The sequence below is a fragment of the Onychostruthus taczanowskii genome, unplaced genomic scaffold (genome assembly GCF_017590055.1).
Source record: "Onychostruthus taczanowskii isolate IOZ18803 unplaced genomic scaffold, ASM1759005v1 scaffold62, whole genome shotgun sequence".
Lineage (NCBI taxonomy): Eukaryota > Metazoa > Chordata > Aves > Passeriformes > Passeridae > Onychostruthus > Onychostruthus taczanowskii.
In genome coordinates this window covers 3,013,311-3,033,613 of record NW_024503901.1, presented here as the reverse complement: position 1 = coordinate 3,033,613, position 20,303 = coordinate 3,013,311, and the positions used below count along the sequence as shown (strand labels likewise).

The 20,303-nt window shown below is 40.4% G+C and overlaps 1 protein-coding gene across 16 annotated transcripts in view; it reads right to left on the bottom strand.

Moving 5' to 3' along the window:
• Positions 1-20,303, bottom strand: part of LMO7 (LIM domain 7) — a 131,287-nt gene that overhangs the window by 72,190 nt on the left and 38,794 nt on the right. For 13 of the 16 annotated variants that reach the window (XM_041419889.1, XM_041419890.1, XM_041419892.1 and 10 more), the window contains exon 4: positions 1,975-2,081. In XM_041419889.1, the coding sequence (XP_041275823.1) occupies positions 1,975-2,081 (107 nt within the window). Of the gene's footprint in view, positions 1-548; positions 654-1,974; positions 2,082-2,179; positions 2,252-2,290; positions 2,301-20,303 lie in introns of those variants that run through there. The other 3 variants (XM_041419896.1, XM_041419894.1, XM_041419898.1) reach the window with 3 other exon arrangements.

The window sequence follows — 20,303 nt, the reverse complement described above, 5'->3', positions numbered from 1 at the left end:
ATCTTCATGTAACTTACTTCCTTCATTTCTTGGAAGAAAACTTTCCTCCCATCCCTCTCCAACCTCCTAAATACATCAAAAGTGCTAGTATATTTAGGACACCACTTTACAGCATGCTCAGATACAGAAGTTTTTAATTACTCTGGAAGCATTTAATACACACTGTGGGACTGTCATATGATATATAATGTGTGGAGAAGCAAACTCATACTGAAACAAATTACAAGAACATGGTTCTATGGCTGGCAGTTCTTTTGACTCTAACCCAGACCCCCCACACTGCTGTCCATAAGAAGTACTCAGCAGTTAAATCTGCTTTTTTGAAAAACACTAATTAAACCATTGCTGAGAAAGTACCATGTAAAACCACTGTTATCTTGTGACAACGTCAAATTCCAGCCTTACTCTTTGCTCACGGAGCCGGGAAGGGAACTGGTGGTGCTGCAAGGACCCAAAAAAAGCCTGGGTTACAGACCCACTGGACGGATTTCATGGCTGACCTCTCCTGGGAGCCGCGGTTTAACGTCGGGACGAGTTGGACAACATACCTTGCACAACAGTTCGCTATCTTGACCTCCCCGGGGTTCCAGCTTGTCGCTACTGACGCTGCTGAACACCAGCTCCCGACCGCCTCCAACCCTTCCCAGCCATACCCTCAGAGCAAACCTCCACCAAAACAACTTTTGCTAGGGCTTTGTGAGTAATTTAAGCATGGCAGAGGTTACCAACCCTCCGGCTTTTGGCATGACGTAGGAACTGGCAGAGAGAATACCAACGTCCTGGAAGTGTGCCAAGTCCCTAAACAGCAGATTAGTGAGAAATTACGTTTCGGGTATGAGTCAAAGACTGAAAACACATTGCCATCTCACATATCAGACCTCAAAACAGCATGAACTTTCATTTTGAAACCAGGCAGAGAGAATGTCAACAGGCTACCATTCGACCCACCTACAAGAGATTTCTTTCTAATTAAAGCAGCTACATATCATTTCGCAGTATTTTATTCCTTGTATTTACAGAAGGATTACTGCCTGTTCCTCTTTGATAAAACTGGTAATTTAAGACAGGAATCAATCCCTCACATTTAACTTGACAGGTTTCCAGCAAAACCCACTAAAGATTTTATTTTTTTGGAGGCAATAAATTCACCTTTTTGTCCCTATTATTTTGGGACAGTTAACAGTTAACACTGTAACAAATCAATGCGCCCTAGGATGATTTTTGCCTTGACTCATTTATTTTAAAACTGTCTGTACAGTACTTTACTGTCTATACAGTAAAGTTTCACCCTAATCTCTCAGAAACTGGTAATAAAATTCTTATTAGGAGACAGAGCAGTCTTGAAATATGAAAATCCACTAAATATATTTTAGAACTAAGCCACTGCTATTTTACAGGAAAACTCCAATCTCCCTAAATATGCCAATTACATGCAATTCAGTACCTAATTTCTACTCACACACACACATACACCCCTTGACAGGGGATGTGACACTCAGAGACAAACATCTGATTAATACTTGGAGTGGCAAAATCAGCAGTCCTTCAGGACCACTATACCTAAGCCTCAAATCCATTTGGATAAGTATCAGAAGTACCACCTCAACCTTTCAGATTTACAGTGGTAATCACAAATCATAAAGAAAAGCGATGCTTTTGATACCATTTAACAATTTTGCTCCAAGTCTAAAATAAGCTGAACAATTTCCATTTCAGATTAAATGGTATAAATATTCATTAACAATTAGTTTGCTTGTAAGGTAACTATTATAATAATACTTCATTTTTTAAATTACATTTCTGCAAGTCTTATCCTCTAGCTTTAAGAAGGCTGCAACCCTCAACACAGTATTCAGAACTGCTCATACCAGATTAAAAGAAGAATTTTCCATAGGCAAACATTAGAAAAAAAAATAGACCGTGAAAGAGCTTAGAGGGAGAAGGGAAAGGAGAAAACAAAACCACAAAACTCACTTGACTGTAACTCGATTGGACAAATCCTGAAGATCTCCTGGGTGAAAAAGCTGAGCTTCTTTCAGTCCAATGTTTTCGCACGCTTTCAGAAAAACATTTATATTATCCTGCAAAGAGAAGTAGAAAGCAGTTGCTCAGTTAAGAGCACTAAGCAGGTTTTGCAAGATGATTAGTACTAGCCTTTAAATGTCAAAGTCCAGCTCACATAAATGAAACTGGAAAAGCAATCTTCTGGATCATAAACGCTGCTCGTTTCTCGTGCACACAGGCAGGTTGGGCTGCGATCGCAGGGACTGAGGGGTATGTTAAAGATTACCTGGCATAAGGCAACGGTGAGCCAGTAGGCAGCAATCTCCACTTTGATGTCAGCTCTGCTCAGCAAACAAAACGCCCTCTTCCTAGCTTTGCACGACAAGCCTCACCTCAATGCCTTTAAAAATAACTCCAGCTACTGACATTCACCACCCAGAAACTCTTGGCAGGGGAGGAAGAAGAGGAGGGACTCTTCGTTTCTATGCTCACAGACTGATGAGGGAATACTGCACCTGGAGTCTGGGTTTGGTTGCTGAGCAGAGCTCCGGAGAGACAGAAACCAAACTGTATTCAGAGCTGCTGCTGCTGCTGCCTTGCTTGTGGGGGGGTTTATTTCCGAGTCCCTCCCTTCCCCTTCCCACATCCACACCCCCTCCTCAACTTCACACCGACCTGTTACAAAATATAGGAGCAGCACCCACTCTCTGCACCTGCTGCAGAATGGACTGACCCACGAGAGAAATGTCAAAAAAGAATAAATCTAATGATATATACAGAGATTATACAAATTGTGATCCGATCCCTTTCCACTTCATGAACAGTGGGCAATAGGCAAGACATTCCTTCTCGTTAAGGCGGAATGCTATCAACAACAAAAGAATGTGCCCTCTTGTGCACTTGCTTCCTTCAGCTGCAAGCCAAAGGAAAAGGTACATGAAATTACTTAATTCATAAGCTACACACAGCCCTGTCATTAAGAGTTTGTAAGTCAAGGTGCTGGTATCAAAATTTCATAGTATGGAGAAGCTCTGCTTTAGCAATTTAATATGCTTTAAATTTTTTTTTGACACATAACCACTGAATGTAACAGTTATTCCTTCATTTAAAATTAATTTAAAAAACAATCTACAAAGAAAATAACAGCTGTTTCTAATAAAGAAAGTAAAACAAACCCAAGAATCCCCACAACCTTCTGTTTTGAAGGTCCCTGGTATTCTAGTATTTCTTATCAGTCTGTAAACATGGCTTAATTCAAGGAAAATATTTGAGCAAGGTATTCCCCATGCAGGCTGCGGGCTCTGCGTTACCGCATCTGAAAGATCCCAGGTGTCTCATACCTTGAAGGTTATCCCCAACGCCTGATGCGATGTGCCACAGTGGGGACTGCTACATGATGGCAATCATGGGGGACACGATGTGGTGGCAGATGAGAGGAGGAAGCTGGGAAGGGTGGAGGAGAGGCAGCCTCACCTATGCCCAGGCACTGGTCCCTGCAGTGCCCAGGGGGCTGCCTGCACATTTGCCCAGGGAAGAGCTTCTTGCTGTGAGATGCAGCCTCAGAAGGGGCATTTGTTTTTCCTTTCCATGCAATGCCCCTTTTTTATTTCCCCCATGCAATATGGGGAAAGCTTTCTAGATGTGTCAACTTTATTCAATTAATATCTGAGTGTCATATTAGTACCAAACCAGCAAGGACTTGAAAAGGCATTGTTTTCTCTGTGTGGAAGAAGCCACAGGCTACAGTCCCATTGCAAGAAGAGGAACTACTTACTAAACAACCATCAGGTCAGTGTTCAGGGGACTAGGGAGTCTATGAAACTGGCAAGTGAGGCACAAGAAGAAAGCAACAGAGCAGAAAGAATGAGTAACTCCAAGGTAATGAACTGACACCAACACCAGTGAAGGCAATACGGTCTGATTGGTCTGCCCAGTCACCACAGCAATTCAGAGCAAACTCCCAAACCAATGGGTTACGTCAACCACAGGGCTGAAAATGAGCACATTGTGCAGGTAAACAAGGAAGAAGAGTCAGATTTAGAAAAATAGAAGTCGTCTACACCCTGAGAGCAACAAAAACAGAGCAGAAGAGTTGCTCATCAGTGGATGCTTGGCTGCACAACCACCAAACTTCTGGCACATGAGAGAATTAATTTTGAAGGTGTTTCAGCAATTAAACCTATCAACCATCAACCTCCTGATAAATAGCACTTACAGCCCCTGAGAACATCCCTGCTGACAGGAGTCAAGACCGTCAGGAATGGGGTCAGAAGCAGGGAGAGATAACATGGAAGGCAGAACACTGTTAGTTACAGTGCACATGTGCAGGGTAAAACAGGGTTCAAAATCTTCCTTCCCTCAGCTCCCAAGCCAGAAGTTTGATCACGCCTGTCATCTCACAGGTTACTGCGCCAACAGCCGGTCTGCAGTCAGGGCCTGGAAATGACCCTCACAGCATCAGGAGGCACCATACCCAACAGGCTTTTTATCAGGTTTGCATATTGACAAAAAAATGTATAATTTAAACAAATTAGCACTTCTAAATACTGTCTTTGCCAAGTTATTCTTGACCATCCCTAATCATCATAGTCAATCAGCAAAGCCACAGGTCTTAAAATAGCTAGCAGCCATTTTAAACTCTACCAGAATAATGAATAGGAAGATGAATTTTAAAGAGCACCACAGAAATAAGTAGGAAAAGAAAGACAAGTTATCAACCTTGCAATTAAATTTATCATTAGAAGTGTGAACGGGAACATTTTTCAGAGATTAATGCACTCAAATATAGAAACCATTACACCATTCCTTTTACCAATGTAACTGTACTTTAACAAGACTAATGGTCATTGTCACTGCAGCTTCAAGGGACATACTGCAATCTGAATCTCATTACACGTCACAAAAATAGTTCCTTTTAAACAACCAGACCTCAAAATCCTGGAAAAGCACAGCACACCAGACCTATCTCCAGGTGACAAAAATCACTGACAAGATATGCTTAAGAGAAAAAGGCTCATACTTGCATCCACCACCCTCTTCTGCCACCAAGGTGTTCTCAATCTGTGTACACAAGAGCAGGCCATTTAAATTTAAGAAAGAAACAGAGAAAAAGAATTATGATGCTAAGGGAAGATAAGGGACTTAAGACAAACTGGAGAATCTGGTACCAAAAAAGTGGATCATGAGAAGCAATACTGGTGCCACCTATCAGCACAAGAGAAGCAAAAGCAGAAGGGGAGAGAGGGGCTGCCCATTTCAAAAGCAAGGATTCATCATTAGACAGATTGAATATATTTTTGCAGAAAACAAAAGGTTCTGACCATTATTAGAGAAAGCTCTTGAACCAACAGGGATGAAATCATCAGTTAATTTTTGTTCATGTTATTAAGAGAACTCAATCACTGCATTTCCCTGAGCATCTGGAGCTGGAATAAGCATCACAGAATTACAGGTTTTAAATCACAACAAAAATAAAGCCTGAAGTCTAAACCACAAAATTCAGGTGTAATTAATTTCTGGTATGCTATTTCTACTTCTAAGTGTCTTAGTGAGACGGGGTGTGGAGGTTTGAATCAGACTGTGGGAAGGGCTGGTTTTATCCCCAAATGGTGGGCATGATGGAACAGCAGAGCATTTCAAATGCTCCTATCATGGCTTGAGTTTTCCACATGCTCTACAGACTTATATTAAATGCACAATGTAGAACACTGACTAGATAGAGCTATTACCCTTCAGGATTTCATTTTTGCCTCAGACTTCAAAGTGACCGCACCCAAAAGTGCTGCAAAGTCATAATACTGGAGAGATCGAGCTGCCAGTGGGAAGCAGGTCATCCACAAGCAGGCTTTTAAATACTGCTCTTCGGGGAAAAGGCAAACAATACTGTACACTTGCAGCTCTGTACCTGACTTTCTGGTGCCCATGGGGCATCACTGGACACAAACCCTTCCCTCTGCCTGTTGTTAAAGCATTTCCCTCCAACCAATGCTTTGAAGGAGCCAAGATGTCATCTCTACACTGAAAATGAGACTGTGGTCCACACCCTCCCTCCAGCATCTGAGCAGAGCAGATGGACTGCCTCTTACTCCATGGACTTGAGAAAAGAGCTCCTCATCACTATCACTATCCTCCAGACCACAACGAAGAAAGAAGCTGGTAATTCCACCGGGAAACACAAGAATCTGGACACCTTCCTTTAAAAATAACAATTTTAAAAAGCAACTTAAAAAAAAAAAAAAAAGCAACAAAAAAAACCCCAAAAAACCTGAGGCACCCAGCAGTGGTTCTGTGTTGCACCTGTGATCAGCTCCTAATGAATGTTACCTCGGCAAGAACTTGAAAAGAAAGAGCGCTGGTGAGGTGCTGGTGGTGGGGAAGTACAGAGGTTCAACACTTATAAAACCAAAGAGTACTTCCAAACTAGAAAAAAAAAAAAAAATCAGCATGAACAACAGGAAAGAAGAAAAGATGTAAAAAAGATCAAGAAGAGGTTGACCTTAAGTAGGAAAAAAACCCCAAAGTCACCTATCTCAGAAGGGGCATAGAGTGTGGAGTGTGTAAAACAGGAAAAAAAAAATTCCATGTCTAAAGTAAAAGCTAATTAAAAGAGGTCTCCCCATAAGAATGTGTAAATACTATCTTATTTTGACTACTTACATGCAGCGCAACATCACACTAAATTCAGCTTGTGTAATAGAGCTGCAATTTTATTTTTAAAAAATCCCTCATTATCATGATGATCTGGGTGGGACAGGAATATTAATTTAAACAAGTGTATAAATACATTTGCTTTCTTTAGGGTGCAGTCATGCTGTGTGGTAAGCCTGGTCTTCTGTCTAGTTAACTGTTTCTCTGAATCCCTGCCTATGCACCAAAACACCATGAAATCTTGTAGGCATACAAGTTATGGCACATCTTTCATATCACTTGGCAACAGGGAGAAAAACAATTTAATTAACATGTTGTTTTTAGGTTTTTCCTGAGTGTATCAGCCAATGAAAGACAGTACCCCAGGTTGTCTCCTATTCTGATACAAATACCCACTGTTTCAGTCAAACCCCTTATTTCTACTGCTATTCAAGCTCTAGTTTGGAGGGGAGAGTTTGACAGGAGAAGAGTGGGGTTTTTGTAGGTTTTGGGGAGGATTTTAAGCAGTTATTTTCAATGCATGAAGGGGATGGGACCCTATGCTTGCAAGGCTATGAAGTGTATTTGCACTAAGTGTAACATCATCATCCAGACCATGATTTGGTGCCAGAGGTTGTTTTCAGTTTCAAGGCTTTCAAAAAAAAAAAAAAAAAAAAAAAGACAAAAACCACCAAGTACGTATAGTGCCTAGCAACAAAAGCTTTTGACATTTTAAGAGTGACTGATGCATTTTTTTGGCTACAGAATTCTGAAAGTCATTTGAGTAGATCAGATTTAACAGACGTTTTTCCTTAGTCCTGCATTTATCAAGACATTTAGTCATCTTGAAGGAGACACAGCTTTCAACTCCGCATTCATGACAAACCCTCTTTATTAGCACCCTCATTCCCTTAAGTAGGGCAATTTCCATCACAAAAACCTAGTATTTTTTTGAAGTAGAAAATATTTTTCATAGACACAGCATTATACAGTCCACTCAAGTTGGCTCAAATCAGTTTAATGCAGAATTTGGAACTGCATTTGGCAGCAGCATCACCGCACAGCTACACATTGTTTATATTCAGAGGTGGGGTAAAGGAAAGAACCTACAGCAGGAGCTCGTTGAACAAGTTGGGTGACTTGCTCTTCCTCGGAGGTACGTTTCGGTGATTAGCTCCGGCTGCGGGTGCAGGCTGGGGCAGAAGGGGTGAGAGGATAGGAGGGAACAGGGCTTAACACAAAGCCTGTGCTCTGACCGCAGGCCTGGGAGCCAGGAACTCCTCATTACCACCTTGACCTTGAATGTCAGGATGTTTAGTGTCCATTACCCACTCATCCCATCTGTAGTGCATGATCACAGCTCCTACAGCTCTCTGTGTTTCTCGATGGCTAACAGTTCCAACCCTGAACCAAATGCAGAAGGAGGAGTGGATAGGATACCTAAACTGCTCTTTTCCTCCCTTTTTGGGCCCAGAATGAAAAATAGTAATTAAAACAATCATCCTGCAGACATAATTTGACTTAGAATGACCTCAGGGCTTCTGTTCAGTAAATTATCCCACCTATAACAGAGTGCACAGAGCCCTGTGTTGGCCAAAGATCAGAAACTGCATTAATTGCTTTGCCACTCCCCTCTGCGCGCCCTTCATTGCTTTTCCACACTGGGTAAAACAATAAATTACCGTGATCCTTGACACAGGGATTCCCTGCTCCAGCTCTATGCATGATTACAGACACTAAATCTTTACTGATTCACTGCCAGCTTTCCTCCCAGAAAGCAGGTGCTCCTGCTGTGAGAACGCAGGAATGAAACTTTGTGCACAAACTTTGTGGTTACCTTGGTGCTGCCAGTATCAAGAACTGTAGGAAGAGGAGGAACATTCCCCTTTGCCACTGCAACCATTATGGAAACCACATTTTGAAGCACCCTTAGGGAAAGAATCATTCTGCTTTCTGACAAAAAGGTCTATCTGTCTCTCAAACCCAAATTCCATCTGCAGTGACTGCAGCTGGTTACGGATCTCTGTAAGACCAAGGTATGTATTGAAGCATCTTCCCCAAAACGTGTTATTTAGGTCTGTCACTGCACATCAACATGTGAAATGGCCAGCAGAAGACAACTCTGCTCAGCCCACCTCATTGCCTGCAACCTCTTGCAGCACTGAGCTCTACAGTTTCTTCACAATGGGAGTAACTGGATTAAGGAAAACACACAGGAGAAATTAATGTGGGTTGTTGGGTTTTTTAAACAGAACTTCTGAGTTGACAACCTTTAAGGTGTTTAACATAAGGAAGGACCAACTGTCTTCAGACTTGAAATGCCTCCCAGGCTCATGTCTCTAACTGTGCTACAGCATAACCTTCACTGTGACATTACAAACATATATCACAGCAACAGTGTGTACCAAATGAGCCTTTTATTGATAATAGAGTGAATATCAGGCTGTAAACTGCAGGTGTGTTTCTGAGATGTCACTGTTACCAAATAAGGCTACCTGGAATGGAGAAGGGCTAAAGTACAGCAGGTTGGCAGACAAGCCTTGCTAATAGAGATAATCCACTCAGAGGCATTCATACTGAAATGAAAGTATAGGTTTGGAAAGCCAGTATGGAAGAAGTAGCTTGGGCTATTTCCTTGTTTAGACAAGCCTTAACTTTCCCACCAGTTAGTTGCATTCCAATCAAAGTCAAGAGAAAAAAAATAAAAATTCAAGCAATATGCTTTACACCCTGAACAGTTTATACAAAACAGACTCTGCAAGTGAAGTGTACTAAATACTCCAATGCTAAGTCACCCCACTATACAGAACTGGAATGACAGTAATCCACTTAAAGGTGAAACTCCCTTGAAGCCTAATGAGTAATAAAAGAAGTAAAGACCTCTTGTTCTTGAAACAAAGTTTTGGCAGAGCTTGCTTTCCTCCTCCACAGCCCCCCCCCCCCCCCCTTTTTTAATTTGTATACATAAGGGGTTTTTTTGTTTTGCTCACACAGGTTAACAACTTGATATAGGTGAAATTCAGCTTCTTCATACACAGGACTTGAAACAGAGCCTCAGATCCTCAATTCATGTAGCCCCTGATTTTTGGACAATTATTTTGTACTTCATTCTTTGTAAGAGGGCATTTGGCAGTTTCCTCTAACTTTGCTTCTTTCGAGAACCAGGTATATTTTATTTCTTAACAGGAATAGCATCCTAATACTGCATCTAATCCTTCCTGCCCTAGGTGGGCTTATCCCATGCTGTCAAGAAGCTTTCCCAGCACCCCGGATTGATGAGTTGGTTTGGAGATGACCTGCCTTGGAGCCCCCCTGAACCCCTGCATCAGTGCCAGGCTTCCTCATGCCCCTCCCCATCCTCCTGCCATGCAGACAGCAAGCTGGATCAGTACAGCTGAAGCAGCTCAGCACCCTGCATTTGGCAGCACTTGTTGCTGGTGTTGTTGTTAATAGTTCTTTCACACACCTCGCTGGAGGAGGGTGATTCAGCACCGACACATGGGCGCGGAGGTGTTCGGGCAGGAGTTAGGAGATGTGGTATGAGGATTTTGTACCAAACAGAAGGGTGAATAGCACAGCTGCACAGGTCTACCATGGATGCCACAGAGAAAGTTATCACTGCTGCAGTTAACATCTACTTTCTTTGAAAACTGCCATGAATTTTAAATACTTTGCACTGATAAATATCTGACAAGCCAGAAGTGATGGGGGTACTCCAGTGTCCACCTTATGAAGATTTAACACAAATAAACACTGAGTGCTGCAAGGAATCTCAAATCTGCACTTCCTTTGCAAAGGAAGGAGAAATCAGATTATGCATAGCAAAGGTATGAGTTAAGGTGTGTACTTCTACATGGTTGACATTTTTTTTCCAGTTAGGAAGGAATGTTTCTTGACAAACAGACACAGTCATCAGTTACTTCAGAAATAAAACCAGCATACAAATGACAGAGTATACCACAGACTACAGCTGATTGAATTGATAAATGGAAATTTCTTGCAGCTCTTTTGGTAACCATATTTATGTATTATGTTAAGTGATGGCAAGCTGATATAAAAAGGGTAATACTTTCTCAGAGCTTTGGTTTAGAGCAGGAAGAAGGATGAAAACTTTCCATATTACAAAGTTCTTGCTGCCAATCATATTATTTTAAAGTCACTTGACAAGATTTTTAAAAAGTATCATTTTGACATCTCATGCCAGTAACACACTAAAGGCATTGGTTTGGAAGATTTAAAGTATCCCAAAATACTGCTTTTGATTCAGAGATCAACCAGCAGGCACAGCACTTACTGTCCCCCTGACAAGAGGCCAGGGCAAGTAGCTGAACCACCATTTCTTGGGGTCTGCATCCATACACTTCCTCCCCACTTACGTCTCCTAGATGTATTTCACTCCACCATCACTCACCTAAAAACCGGTCAAGTTCAACCCTGTGTCTGGGTTTCACTCTGTCTGATTGATGTCTTGAGCAGCTACTAAAAATTTCACAAAGAGTTTACATCAACCTCCTCTTTCTCCACACCCTACATTTCAAAGTGTTTAGGCAGCAACAGAAAACAATTAAAGGAAATTCAGAGCTAAGGCTGAAATGTACCATATGTTTTCAAGCAGAGGGGCACAAAACATCAGTAAACCACTGCTGAGATTACATACTCCCACTATCAGGCATTGAAAGACTACAGAACAATGTCATCTTTAACTATTAATAACCATACTTCCTTTCTAGCACACAATCCTTTTCTCTTAATTGTCTGCTAGAGGTATTTCCATACAGGCCACATTCCTCTTTCCCGTAACACAGCAGAAAGAGTACCAAAAGTGTTTTATAGTTTCATATACAATCCCATCAGGTCTTGCATTACTCCTGACATTTGCCAATTTACCCTTCTTTTTGGTTTACAGTGTGGTCAGTGAGAGAACTGGACTGAAAGTCAAGATTTCATCCCCACCCTGCTATGACTTGCTTGTGACTTACTATGACTCAGCACTAAAGCCACTAAAACTCTCACTAACCACACTCTACTATCTTTAGGTATAGAACTGAAGCGATGGTAAAGAACTCTTCGTGAAGTACTGCAAGACTGGACACATTAAAAACTTCTTATATAAGAAAAAGCAAGACTTTTCTTAAACTTAACTATTTAAAAATCAGATTTCTGCAATGCTTCATAAATTTACAAAAACACTTCAAAAAAAACCAAAACTTTTTTTTGGTTTCTATTTAAACAGAAATTTCATCCCAGTTACTGTGGCCATCATGTTCCCAAACTTGAAGAAACATCTGCTTAGGAGTTTGAAGTAATGTAAAATTCAGAAGTTTCAGTTGCCAATGGAAACACAGTTACTAATTTCCAAATGCAATTTTCTGAGCACTGACAAAATCTCACTAAAATACATTAAGAAATTTAACGCTTTATTTGATGCCTACATTTGAAATATAGTGCTGTGTCAATTCCCAGGTGAAAAGATTTTTTTCTCATACTAATAACATGGGATCATAGAATGTTTTGGGTTGAAAGGGACCTTAAAATAATCTTAGTCCAACCTCCCTGCAGTGAACAGTGGCATCTTCATCTAGATCAGGTTGCTCAGAGCCCCCTCCAACCTGACCTTGAATGTTCCCAGGGATGAAGCATCCACCATCTCCTTAGAAAAGCTGTTCCAATGCCTCACACCCTCACAGTAAAGAACTTCTTCCTTACATCTAATCTAAATTTAGCCTCTTTTTTATTTAAAACCATTACCTCTTGTCCTATCACAATAGTGTGCCTGCTATTTTTGTTTGTCCTTATCTTTCTTATAACCTTCCTTTAAACATTGAAACCTAGAGCCTTTTCTTCCCAGGCTGAATAACCTCAACTCTCTGAGCCTGTCTTCATAGAAGAGGTGTTCCAGCCATTCATCATTTTTGTGTTCAACATAATTTTTGTGTTCCTTCTCTGAACATGCTCCAACAGGTCTGTGTCCTCCCTGTGCTGGGATCCCAGAGCTGGATGCAGCACTGCAGGTGGGCTCTCAGCAGAGCAGAGAGGCAGAATGCCCTCCCTGTCCCTGCTGCCCACACTGCTTTGGATGCAGCCCAGGACACGTTTGGTTTCTGGGCTGTGAGTGCCCATGGCTGGGTCATGTCCAGCCCCTCACACACTAGCACCCCCAAGTCCTTCTCTGCAGGGCTGATTTCATTTCTTATCTTATATTAATACTGGGGGGGGTTGGCCCAACCCTGGTACAGCACCTCATACTTGTCCTTGTTAAACCTCCTGAGATTCCCATGGGCCTATTTCTCAAGCTTGTCCAGGTCCCCCTGGATGGCATCCCATGTTTTATAGGTGTGTCAACTGCACCACTCAGCTTGGTGTCATCTGCAGATTTGCTGAGGGTGCTCTTAATCCCTTTGTGTCATTAACAAAGACATTAAACAGAACTTGTCCAAGCAAGAATCCTTAAGGGATATCACTTGTCTCTAATCTCCCTCTGGACATTAACTATGACCACTACCCTCTCCATGCAACTGTCCAACCAATTCCCTATCCACCAAACAATCCACCCATCAAATCTCTCTCTCTTCAGTTTAGACACAAGGATGTTGCGGGGGACTGTATCAAAGGCTTTACAGAAGGCCAGATAAGTGACATCCGCATTCCTTCCCCTGTCCACTGATGCAGTCACTGTGTAACAGAAAGCCAGTAGGCTGGGTCAGGTGGGACTTATCCTTGGCCATCCCAAATCATGTCCCTGTTCACTATGGCCCTTAGCCACTATATGCCTGTTTAGATCATGAAACAGCTTCTCCTTTTAGGAGGAGCTGTTCCATGATCTAAACAGGCACAGGGGTGATGGTGATGGGTTGGTGGTTCCCAGGGTCCTCCTTCCTACCTCTTTCAAAGATGTGTGTTGTGTTTCCCTTTCCCCACAAATTTCTTGCTTCCCACAAGAGAAAGGAAAATAACAGTTTTGGGAAGTTTTTTTACATGCAGCATGAGAATACTGAACTATGAAGAGGAACCCGTCCTCATTCCTGCTATCCAAAGTGCTCCTGAGCCTGTATTAAACATATAAACTGCATTATAAAGGAGAGCACATTGGGTGCAGAGCATGAGTTTGGATAGGTCATACCCACTTTCACTTTCTTCATCTTTGGTTTTAGGTTTATTGAAGTTCATTCATAAGAAACACCAATTGCTATTGCAAAACAGAAGTTTTCCCTTATGTAAAGATTGTGCCAAGTAATAAGTCTCTTAAAATACTTGTTTTTCTGAATTTCCCAACAACTTGCTGAGCATAGTCATCCAGAAAACAGGTCATGATGCCTCTTTGGTTTTGTTTACACATTAAAATTAACAACTTCTAAAAAAAAAACCAAAAACAGGTATCAATTTGTACCTTGCCTTATGAAAAACAATACCAGACTAATCAGCTTCCTGGTGAATGATATCAAACTGGACTTGCTCAGCTTCACTCTCAGCAGAGCTGCACATGCACTCACCCTGTACCTCTGAATGTACATGCCACTAACAAATCAAAATCCCATAACCCAGATCAGCCACAGGAGAGGGCCATGGAAGCAGGACTGACAGCAGAGCGCACAGCTACCACACTGGCTGTGATGTGTTCTGTTAGTCTGCAAAAAGGTGACTTAAACCTTCAGAAGAAATACCAACACTCCACATCACTCAGTATTACTCCCTCATCACTGAAAAAAACCCAAGAAAAAGGTCAGAAAAGCAAACAGGGCACATCAAATGCTTATCAGCTCATTAGTCAGATCTTGACCAAAATTTATGAGGCTATTTCTTACAAGCATTTCTGGACTTAATTGCTGCACAACCAGGAAATTTAAGTCTATATTTTCTGGTGTTTGGTAGTGAAGCAAAGCAAACAACAGCAGCTTTTATATAACTTATTCCATGTATTTGTGTACTTGCCCTTCCTCATTTTTCATGAGGAATGGAAATGAGAAGCTCCTTTATAATCAATTTCACACAGCAGACAAGATACGTTTTCCTTATTGGAAAATATGCTGTCAAACCACAAAATCCTCCCCCTTGGGATTATATTCAAACCATCTCTACATGCTGGGATTCAAGCTGAAAACTCTGTATTTTTTGAGAAAAAAAGTTTTCCTCTGGGTTTGCTTTTGTTAAACATGCATTTTATTTTTATTATTACTATTTTTATTTATTATTATTTTATTAATACTATTTATTATTAATATGTATTATTACTACTATTGTAACTCATACTCAAATTCACAGAGCAGGAGTTCAAGATGAAAAACAATTATTAAAAAAATATATAATGCAAGCAGACAGAAAGGATGTACCAATATAAAGTATAAAGGCTATACTAAAGACTATAAGGTGAACAGCAAGAGAAAATAATCAGCCTGAAGGGATAAACTTTGAAAGCAGAGATGCTTTGAAAAAAAATAATTAATTTAAATCAAATTAAGCCTCTCAAATATCATTAAATTTCTTAAATTTAAGTGGAAAACACAACTAATTTGATTCTAAGTAATCTAGACAAGAAAGTTTGTAGCTAAGTGCTAAGTAAAACACACAACTGAACTAATATGTACAAATACGAACTTTGCCTGAAAAATTGTTTTGAAAGTGTCCTATAATAAAGTAAAAATGCTGTCTGCATACCATTCCCCTGCTACACAAGGAAAAAAAACCCACACTACCAAAAAACCCCATCACCCTGTTGAGAAAATTTTCCCACAGAAAAGGAAATTTTGGCCAGCTCTCCTTGATGACAAAAGATAAGGAAATACCAGGGCGGTTCCATGGTTTGCAAAATGTTAAGGCACAAAGGCACAGAAAAATATTTTTATGTTCTCCACCCCTTTCTTTATCTCCCCTTTCATTTTAGTTTAGTTTTTATATCATATTTCTCTCTTTTTACCTTTATTATTCCCTACTTTCCTGGCTTAGAAGGTATATGCCAATGACCTAAGTAACACTGTTTCAGGTGGTTGCCTTGGAGCAAGTCGTATTAATACCTCCTGATGCATTCAATAATCGCATTTTAGAACGGTGCCATGTTACATTGCATTAAAGAGAAGCAATGATGTTGGAGTAGCAACTTTCAGAAGGATATGTTTCCTGTTGAACCAGGAAAACAAACGTTTTAAAAAAATTTGTGTGGAAAAGCATCAAGACGCTCTCCACCCTAAAGGAGCCCTAATTCTCCACTAGAGAAAAAAAAAAAATCCCACTTTACAGTATTTCAGATAAACATTTTCAAACCTGTGACTGCCTAGAGATGTGCAGCTTTTTTTGTGTGTGTGAACAGGAAAGGAAAATTCATTAAAAAAATCTCTTTTCCAAAGCTGAAGATGACATTTTGTGCTCATGTTCATCCAGCATGCACACAGAAAACTGAGCTATCAACATCTCGCCTTGTTTGAAATCACAGACCAACCTGAAATCAAAGTGCTAATGTCATTTCATTTACAGCTCTGAAAAGCCCAATAGCTTTCTATTCTGCCCTGCTGTATGATCACAGCCCTCATGTCTCAGATGTGAGAAAAAGCCTCGCAAACAGTGCAAAGCATTGCACTTCCACTTCACAGGAGCTGCAAGCAAAAATAGATGGTCTTAGAAAACCATATATTGCAAGGATATTGCAAGGCAAAAATTGGTATAAGCAAGATTTCCATTTGCTACCCCTCTCCAAGGGAGACACTGGCTTCTACCTCAGAATTTGCTTCACCACCTGGTCTCAGCTGGAAATGTACCTTGACTGAAATTCTGCCTTGCTGAAGAGTGTACACTTATTCCTCCTGAGCAACAAGCAATGTATAATTCTGACAGATATGTTCAGCTTGCATAAACTATACATAACTCATTCATCTTCCAACTGTCTCATGGCATCTTGTGACTTTCATTCCAGTTTGTGATTCTCTATGTTCATTGAGTTGAAATATGAAGTACTCATATGAATTACTCATTCATATGAGTAATTGAGTTGAAAACAGGAGGCTTTTGGGGAACAGTGGTGCTGCTGCCAGAGATACACCTCTGAAACTGTTCAGCAAAGCCTTGTTGGAAAACATGTCAAACCACAAAAACCTCCCCCTTGTGATTATATTCAAACCATCTCTACATGCTGGGATTCAAGCTGAAAACTCTGTATTTTTTGAGAAAAAAAGTTTTCCTCTGGGTTTACTTTTGTTAAACATTCATTTTACCACCCCACTATCCAAGAACTGTAATCAAAATAATTTTGCAGGATCTGAACCCAGCAAGATTTATCAATTTGAGTAATTTTCTTTAAATGCCATCTCTCTTTCACACAAACAAGGACCAAAAAAAGTGGATCTTCATATCAACAAAGTGCAGTCTGCACTTTTTCTACTGTTCATAATGAAATCCCAGCTTCCACAATGCTCTGAGCCTTCTGTTACCCTTCCCTTACCCCCCAGAAACACCTGAGGGCTTCAGGACCTGCTGTTCTCTACCGGTTTGCTTGCTCCTCTGCTGTACTGGGGAAAAAAATGTGCACTGCTCTTTATACAAACAGTGTATTTTAGACAGTCTGAAATACAATCAGAAATTAAATTTTAATTTTCCAGAAACTGTTTTAGTGTAAAGGTCCTAAATGGCATTAAAAAAAATTGTCAAAATTAAAGCAAAAAACTCCAACAGCTACTTCCCAGTTAACTCCCTCCAGGATGTCTCTGGGAACATCACTGGCTCCAAAATCTGCCATGTGCTGTTAAAAATCAACCTGCTGCAAGTGGCAACTTTCTGCAATTACTGCTGGAGTTAGAACTTAGTACCCTGCAGCTGGCACACCTCACTGTCCAGGAAAGCACCATAACAGCTGCATGGACATTTCTTCAGTCACCTGCTCCTGACCACAGCTTCCCTACAACCACTCTGGTACTTGCCTCACCCCCAGAAGTTCCATTTTCCAAACTGCAACAGAAGTGAGCAGGCAAATGCAGCTAAGACAATGGCTACATCTCACACACGTGCCTCAGGAGAGAACTGGAACAGTGAGGTTCAAGCAAAAAGTTGTTTTATGGATACCAAGTTATAGCCAGATCCAACTCTTCTTCCCAAAGAGTTCTTACAAACCCTCCCACACAAGCTGCAGCGCAGATTTCCCATACCATGCCAAACTGGGGAGACATTTAATCAATTTTTTAACTTTCTGGTACCAATTAAGCATTTTTCATTAACTGAATACCAAGTTTCATTTCAGTATTTAATGCTCAAAACACATGTATTTATTTTTCCATTCCACCATGATTAAAACTACTGCAATCCACACCAAAAAATCACTAGGCAGCAGTATAATCAAACTAAAGGTAAAAGCGAAGGCTTAATCTGAGTTGTGTAAAATGTTCCTACTAACATAAAGTCCCTATTAGATCTTATGATAAATAAGGCGTCATAAAAGAAAACAAGACATAAATCTATAATGCATTGACCTCATTAAAAGCAGCACCTCACACTAACTCAATGCGAAAAAACTCTAGCACACAATATTCCATATAGAACAGAATGTTTCATTATTCCTACAGGCCTTCACTCGCTACTTTACTGAAACAGTCTGTTTTCAAAATAACCATGAACTCAAAAAAGTGAGATAACAAAACCTTTCTGGAGATTCAACCAAAGGCATCTATTCAACACCAGATTTCTGTACTGCTGAAAAAGCGTGTCAAATAGTTGAAGTGAACACAATGCTTAAACAACATACTTGTATGGAAATGAGATATATTAACTCCCTAGGGAACAAAACCAAAATTCAAGGAATTTCTGGAGGGGAAGAAAAACAAAGGGGAGGGAAATGCCTCTTCCAGGGGGAAGAGAAACAAGATGTCTTTCAAAGCATTTGTTTCCTTCTGATAATCAGTCTGCCACAAAACTCTCAAAACCATGGGGGGGTTGTTTCCGTTGAATCAGAAAAGTCAGGAGAGAAATGGATGATAATTAGGCAATAAAGGCATAAAATGTTTTGCAAATGGACTTCAGGACATGAGTCTAAAGGAACATGAAGAAGCTGTAGAAAGAACATGATCAGATCCCTTTTTGTTTTAAGAAAAAACCCTGCCATCTCTCAACATTAAAATTTTCATTGGATTAAAAAAAAAAAGGCAAAAAAAGAGAAAAATGAGAAACAAATTCACCCCTTCCAACAGTGATTTCTAGACCTCATGAAAGCTTGCTAGGGAGCAATTAGTGTGAGACTCAAAGGCATTGAAGGCAGCAGAAGTGAGAGCCACAGAAGTATATATAACGTTTATGAAGCCACAGAAAATACTAGAAGCAAATTTGTGGGAGAAGCAACAACTTAAAAGCAATGAACATATTTCCAGAACATGTCAAGCAAGCCTACCACCAAATTTCCTAGTAAGCTTTTTCTATCTCTAAAACTTATCCTTCAGCCAGAGTATCCTGAGCCTGTCAGGTATCAATGTCTGCTTTCTTATAAATGCAAATCCCCATAATTTTTAGTTTGAGTTCTACATGCTGGGATAAAACCTGGGCTCTTCAAAGCTGGTATAACTGAGAAGGTTCCTCTCAAGTGTGTAAAAACCAGTCTCCCACCATTGTCACCATAAGCACCATCTTCTGAAACCATCCCAATATGGTCTTCATAATTGTTCTCTTCAGAAACTGGAGTGTTTATGTAAAACCTTTTCCACAGGTTAACACAAAACATCAGCTCTCTCAACTGCTATCTTTAAGTTGTGTTTTGACAATAACACCGGGTGAGATTTACAAGAATCATTCGCCTTTCCACCTTTTTATTTTTGAAGACTTGTAGGAACTAGAAACAACTTCAAAAACAGTTATACACTACCAGTAAAATATAAATTCCACACCAAATGAATACTCTGCATTTTTACATCTGGAAATAAAAAATGCATATAAAAACGAGAGTGCCTACAGTTATGATTTAAGACAACACTTAAATCACCACAAAAATGAAATCTAGCTTATGGTTTTCTGGTTTGAATCTAATGGCTACTTCAGAGGCCACATAGACAGTCAAACCACTGATCAAATAACTGTGCTATCCTCCCCAGAATTATTTTGGTTTCATTTGAATTTTTTTTTGTATGTCTCACAGGAAAAGAATGTGCAGCAGTCTTATTTGCAAGCCTAAATACCTGAGCTTGTCTGGGACAAAGGCAATTAATACTTTCTACATTCACTTGATCTGGAAATGCACATTCTCAGCTTATGCAAAAACTTTTGGCAATTTGACCTAATCTTATGACCTCCAGCCAAGTTAGCTACACTTATTCTGTAACGAGCTGCATGGGTGTCCAGCAAAAGGCAATGTTTTGTTGGCTTATCCCATTAAAACATATAAATAAAAGTATCTAGAGAAATTTTGCATTCTACTCCTACTAAGAAATCAGGTAATTCTTCCTGATGTTGAGCTTGCATGTTTGTCATAAGGTGGGATCTTCCATTCGGCACAGGAATCATGCATATGTCCCTGTTCACCCTGGATCTTTTAATGAGACCAATGGCATTTGCGACAGGACTAAATAGCCTTGACGTGACCCTAAGTGACATGAACAGCCAACAAGGTTGTTGTAGTGAAAAAAGTGAAGAAGGAATTCTTTGAACTTGTTTGCTCACCGGAGGGTTTCTGATGTTAAATGGCTACAAAATTTAATCTAGTCTCTGGGCAGCAA